Source organism: Galeopterus variegatus, unplaced genomic scaffold (assembly GCF_000696425.1).
Source record: "Galeopterus variegatus unplaced genomic scaffold, G_variegatus-3.0.2 Scaffold106, whole genome shotgun sequence".
Lineage (NCBI taxonomy): Eukaryota > Metazoa > Chordata > Mammalia > Dermoptera > Cynocephalidae > Galeopterus > Galeopterus variegatus.
In genome coordinates this window covers 259,579-266,189 of record NW_007726217.1, presented here as the reverse complement: position 1 = coordinate 266,189, position 6,611 = coordinate 259,579, and the positions used below count along the sequence as shown (strand labels likewise).

The 6,611-nt window shown below is 44.5% G+C and overlaps 1 protein-coding gene across 1 annotated transcript in view; it reads left to right on the top strand.

Moving 5' to 3' along the window:
* The first annotated feature begins 4,756 nt into the window (after window positions 1–4,756).
* Window positions 4,757–6,611, top strand: part of LOC103601252 (zinc finger MYM-type protein 6-like) — a 27,595-nt gene continuing 25,740 nt past the window's right edge. The window contains exons 1-2 of the mRNA XM_008585640.1: window positions 4,757–4,825; window positions 5,932–6,098. Coding sequence (XP_008583862.1) covers window positions 6,006–6,098 — 93 coding nt within the window. The 5' untranslated portion in view covers window positions 4,757–4,825; window positions 5,932–6,005. The remainder of the gene's footprint in view (window positions 4,826–5,931; window positions 6,099–6,611) is intronic.

Below are 6,611 nucleotides of genomic sequence, written 5' to 3'. Positions count from 1 at the left end.
GGGTCTTGGGCCTCTCCTGGGAGCCACCTCCCTGGTCAGCTTGGACTCTGCTGGGCTGTTGGACCTCACAGAGGCGGCCCGCAGGGTGTTTTCTTCTGAGTCTCTGCCTCCCTAGCCGGACGTCTCCCCACTCTGTGCGCACTAGGCAGGGCTGTTGGACCTCGCAGAGGCGGCCTGCAGGGTGTGTGTTTTCTTCCGAGTCTCTGCCTCCCTAGCCGGACGTCTCCCCGCTCTGTGCGCACTAGGCAGGGCTGTTGGACTTCGCAGAGGCTGCCCGCAGGGTATGTGTTTTCTGCTGAGTCTCCGCCTCCCTAGCCGGGCGTGTCTCCACTCTATGCGCTCTAGACTGGGCTGGGACGTGTCTTCTGCTTCCCTCGTCTATCAGCCGGGTCTTCAAGCCCCTGCTCGGCACCGCCCCGCACAGGAAGTCTTTCAGGTTTCTGCTATGCGCAGACGACTGGTTGCTCTGGTTGCCTTTGTAGCACTGTATAGGGCTTTCTCGGGACTGCTCACCTTCCTCCTGCTATTGCAGTTATCTGTGTACTTGTCTTATCTCCCACACTGGAGTGTGAGCTCCTCAGGGGAGGAGCCTGCAGCACACAGTTCCTCTTTGATTCCCCCTGGCGCGGACTGACTACGGCACCCGCCTGCAGTCAGCTCTCCGGCAGGTTCAAACGAGCTCGGAAGCGCTCTGATCACACTTTTCCTAACTATAAATCAGTTAGGCGTTTTACTGAACTGATGGCCACAGAGATGGTATCTGCCTCCTGGTAACAGGAAGTTTACTGGGGCCGGAGCCCAGGGTGCGGTAGAGTGACAATTGGCCCGGCCCATTCTTCCCTGACCTCCCGACACTGGCCAGGGGCTCCCCACGCCACCAGCCCCGCCAGAGAACTGCGGGGGAAGTGGGATGTGAGGCCGGTCCGCAGACCCCGGGAGGCCCCGCGCTGGGGCAAGGAAGTGGGAAGGCTCAGTGAGGAACCGAGCTGGGCAAGGAGGGCAGGCCTGGCTGAGCCGGCCGGCTCCTCCTCGACCTGAGGAAATGGAGGCAGCCCCAGGCTGGTGACTGGCCTAGTGGGGCAGACGGAAGCCAGATGGGCGTCTGCCCTGTGAGTAGGGCTGGGCTGGGGGTCACTCAGAGAGCTGGGCTGGCTGAGTGGCTCCCTCTCCATTTCCGCTTCGTAGCCGTCCCCATCCTAGCCGCCACCGCCTCAGGCTGCTCACTCGGTCCCTGTGGCGTGGCTTGGGCGCTCCCAGGAATCTTCTTTAATGTCGGCCGTAAACCTCGAATCTGTAGTTGCTTTTTTATAGTTGTAGATTAGTTGATCAAAGACTTATTCTTTTTTTGTTGCTCTTGGAAATGCAAATAGCACTCTGGCAGCACAGCACACACCTCTCAGGCTCATGCTGTCTTCTGGCGCCCCCGCTCCAGTCCTGTCGCCATCTTGACCGTCTATCAGTAGAATTGTTTCTTAAAGAAGACCACTGCTTAATCATTGCTCTCCCTGTCAGAACTGTGTGTACTCTGTAACATCTTTGGTCATGGTAGTCCAGTTTTCCTAATAATTTTGTTAATGTGTTGTGAATGATTGGAAATTTGATTATGTAGGGTATATGATATTAAATTGTGAATTGGTGGGACTTATGTAACAGCTTACCAACATCTGGAGATACTGGTACTTGACATCCTCTTAAGGAAAATTTGTCTCCAAATTTGAAGCTAGAAGGTACTGGAAAAACTTTTTAAAAAAATCCTGATACATGGCTTTTAGAATTTTGGTACATATGTTAAGAATTGTGTACAAATTGAAATGTCTGTATAACGATCCCCAACACAACCAATAAAATCTCAATTTTGAAAGAAAAAAAATAAAACAGCATAAAATATCAAACACTTAGAACAAATCTAACAAAGATATGTATAATCTCTATACTTGAAAAGCATAAAATATTATTGAGAAATTACAGACATCCAAATAAGTGGAGATATATATCATTTTTTTTTTTTTTTAAAAGATGATCGGTAAGGGGATCTTTACCCTGGACTTGGTGTTGTCAGCACCACGCTCACCCAGTGAGCTGACCAGCCATCCCTATATGGGATCCAAACCTGGGGCCTTGGTGTTATCAGCACCGCCCTTTCCCGAGTGAGCCACGAGCCAGCCCAATATATATCATTTTTATGGATTGAAAGATTCAGCCCTCTATAATGCTGTTATTAATTTCTTCAGGCTGCTGTAACAAAGTACCACAAACTAGGTGGCTTAAAACAACAGAATTTATTTTCTAACAATTCTTGAGGCTAGAAGATCAAAATCAAAGATCAACGGTCATGCTTTCCCTGAAACCTGTATGGGAGAATTTTTCCTGGCTTCTTTTACCTTCTGTTGTTTATCAACAATCCTTAGCATTTCTTGGCTTGCAATTACTTCAATTTCTGTCTCCATTGTCACATGGTGTTCCCCTCCCATATGTCTGTCTCTATGTCTCTTCTCCTCTCATAAGGACACCAGTCATATTGGATTAAGGCCCACCTTACTCCAGTATGGTCTCATCTTAACTAATTACATCTGCAACAACCCTGTTTCCAAATAAATTCACATACTGAGTGTTAGGACTTCAGCATATCTGTTTGGGGGACACAATTCAACACAATGAATAACAAATGCCAATTCTCCAAAACAGATATATTACTTCAGTGCAATATTAAACAAAATCCCAACTGATTCTAAAATTTGTAAGTAAAGTTATCACAATTGACAAGCTGATTCTAAAATTTGCATGACTATGCAAATGACCAAGGAAAGCCAAGACAATCTTGAACATAACAGGAGGGATAACTTTTTCTATAAGATATCAAGATTTATTATAAAGCTGTTACAGAAATTAAGACAGTGAGGTATTTCCACAGGAGAGACAAAATAAACAGACTACATAGCCCTGAAACAAATCTATGAATGTAGAGACAAGTTATACTGGTATATGACAATGGCAACAATGCAGAGCAGTGGTGGAAAGCACAGGCTTTTCAAAAATAGAACTTAATCAATTTAATATTCACGTGGAAAAGATGAAACCTGACTTACTTCACACCATATACAAAATCCAACTTCAGGTGGATTATAGATCTAAATGTGAAAGACAAAGTAATAATACTTCCAGAAATTTCCTACCTCTGGAAGAAAAATATTTCTAAACATGACATAAGAGGCACTATGTATAAAGGTTTTTCATGTTCATCAAAAGACACCAGTAATAGAGCGAGAAGGCAAGCTACTGAGTGGGAGAAGATATTTGCAATATGTATATTCAAAAAGGCTCATGTTAGTCCACCCTTGCTTGCTATAACAAAGTACCACAGACTGTGTAATTTGTAAAAAATAGAAATTCATTTCTCACAGTTCTGGAGGCTGGGAAATCCAAGATCAAGACTCTGGCAGATTTGATGTTTGTTAAGGGCTCACTCTCTGATTCCAAGATGGTGCCTTGTTGCTGTTCTCTGGAAGGAAGGAACACAGTGTCCTCACACGGCAGAAGGGTTAAAAGGACAAAAGAGGCAAACCCTGTAGGACGTGTCTTTTATAACAGCATTAATCTCATTCATGAGGGTGGAGTCCTCATGGCCTAATCACCTCCCAAAGGCCCCACCTCTCAATACCATCACTTTCTGGTGTAAGCCCCAACATACAAATTTTGAAGGGACACATACAGTCAAACCCACAGCCAGACTCAAGTCTAGAATATATATTCATAAGAAAATGGCAGAAAATCTAACACAAAAATGAGTAAGAGACTTGAACAGGCAATTTATAGAGAGGATATTCAGATATCAAAAAACGTGCAAATGGACTCACACTCATTATTAACCTGGGTAATGCAAATTAAAACTGCAATGAGATACCACTATATCCCCATCAGAATGTTAAAGTTAAAAAGATGTATAGTAGTAATTATTGGCAAGCATTTTGGGCAACTGAAACTCTCATACATGGCTGGTAGATGTGTTAAGTGAAATCAACCACTTTCTAAAATTGTGTGACATTACCTGCTTAGGTTTTACATATACATAACAAACAATTTCATTGCTAAGTATAAACGCAACAGAAATGTGAGCATATGTGTCACAAAAGACAAAAATGTTCACAGCAGCATTTCTAACAGCCAAAAATTGGAAACAACTCAAACATCCATCAATAGTGGATAATTAAATTGTAGCACATTAATAAAATGGAATAGTATACAGCAGTCAAAATGTAGCTCTGAAACAATGTTCAATGAAAAATTGTATCAAATCTTAATTTAGGATAAGTTAATTAATCTCTTCATTGATATCTCAGAGAGAAAAATTTATACCTCTTAGAGTTGTAGTATGGATTGTGAGATATTCATGTCAAGTGCTTAGCAAACAATTGGCTTAATAAATATCAGGCATTATTTACTATTATGTTGTCTCAGCAGGCCACCTTTCTGGAAATGGGCGTTAAAGAATGGTGCTGAGCACTTACAGCGCCTTCTAACCCCCCTGACATTCCTCCCCAAACCCTTTCCTTCACCTTTTCACAATTGATCTTCCGTCTCTTTAAGAAGTCAACCATAACTGAGGAGAGAGGAATGCTGGGAAGGTCCACTCAGCTCAGTTCTGGGGCATGACGGGAAAGGAGGGCGGAGACTAAGGCTGCGCACGCGTGGTCGGTCGGGTGTTGCATTTGGATAGATCAGGCAGAATTCCATTAAGAAAAAATAATCGTGGTCCTCGTGCGGGGTCTTGGGTCCTATTCCCCGTCTCCCGCCCAGTGCTCCTCCGGGAGCAGAGAAGCGACACAAGGTAGGTCCGATTGCGGCGATGGCGGGAGGAGCCGCGCGGGCGGGCGGACGGGGCGGGAGCCGCGCCACGTGACGAGGCGGTGCGGGGCGGGGACTGCCTGTCTGGGGCTGCTGGGGCGGTTGCAGATTTCGCCGCAGGGACGCGCTGACAGTCACTTGCAGGTCTGGTGCTCTCCCTCCGACGTTACGGTGCCGCGTACGTCCTGAGGGACGGTCGTGGGGATTCTTGGTGGGAAGGAGACTTTCGGAACGCGAGAGATCCTCAGAGGAGGGATGAGTGCCCGTAGATTGTCATAACCGTGGCAAGTGGTCCAAAGTTCTCTTCTTCGGAACAGGCTTTTAAACCAGTTGTCCTTTTCTATGCCTGGCTTGTCTGTTTGGATAAAGACAACTTTGGAGAGCTCCCTTTTTGCTTCAGGTTTCGTCTGTCCTGTTTAGTACGTTTACTCTTATGGGGAGGGAGGGAATCGTCTGAATGGTCAATAGAGTTTCTTGTTTAAAGGAAAACGGTTGTGAAGCGAGGCTTAGAGGTGCCCAACCCCCTGAAAGGGTCAGGTGGCCCACTTTAAGTAAGGACGTACCTGTTCACTTGCGATGACATCTTGAACTGTGATTAGAGTTAGGCCAAGAAATGGGGCTCTAAGGAAAGCTTCCAGGGAAGACTGAGTTAGAGGTGGAGGTAGGGAGGTTGGTGTGTCCCGCTTTGAGAAATGAAAGCTGACGTGGGCCTACAAATACTAATTCTCATGGAGTCAGAAACTGCTTCTTGCGTCCATTCCTCTCAGAGCATGGTAACTTCGTCCCATATCTTGATCTGCTAGTCTACTTCTCCTCAGCAACCTTCAACATGTGAAAGACCAGAGTGCCTGTCTTTAAAGCTATTAGGGAAGTGGGAGCTACTGCTGGAGGACTGTTTTCTTATGTGAAGGTAGCTAAAGGAGCAGAAGGCAGGGAGAAAGAACAGAGTTAGTCAAGGCTCCAGAGGAGTTCTTTTTCAAGTGCTCAGCCCTGAAACTTTGTGGGTAATACAAAGCTTTTAATGTAGGTAAACATGAAAACAAAAAAGAAAAATAAACCTGAATACCAATCTTTTCTGTTATGTTTTAGGAGTCCAGCTATCCATTACCAAGAATATATCTATTAGTTTTATACTGGGGAATTCCTTTATATAAAAATTTAGAATGAAAGAACCTTTGGAAGGTGAATGTGAAAAAGCAGTGACACCACAGCAGGGACTTCTGGACAAAATTAAAGAAGAACCTGACAATGCTCAAGTAAGCATTTCATCTTGATTTATTTTTTTAAAAAAAATTCTTCTATCCGGTGAATTGAAAGTTTTAGTTAGGCAGTTTCTGATTTATAAGTTAAAACAACCCAAACTGATGTTTTCCCCACTAGATGGGTAAATCAGGTTTTCTGCTCTTTGAATGAAAAAAGGTCTTGGTAACTGTGTGATATTTCTTTTTGTAAAAGGAAAGAAATATGTGTTGTCATTTTTCCATACTTGGTACTTTAAGAAATTCTCTTATATCTAATAGTAGTTTCCTTTATTTTGTTAAATATCGATCTACTTTATGCACCAGGCTCTGTGCATCCAGGAGTGAGCAAAGCCAGCTTAGTCCCTTCCCTCATAGAGTTTATAGGCTAGTAGAGGAGATAGAGATTACACAAGTGATTGTAAACAAGTGCTTTGGATGAAAAATGTAAACTGGAGAATCTAACCTCGTTTGGGCTGGGGGCCAGGGTGGGTTAGGGAGGGCCTCTCTGAGGGAAGGATTTATAAGCTG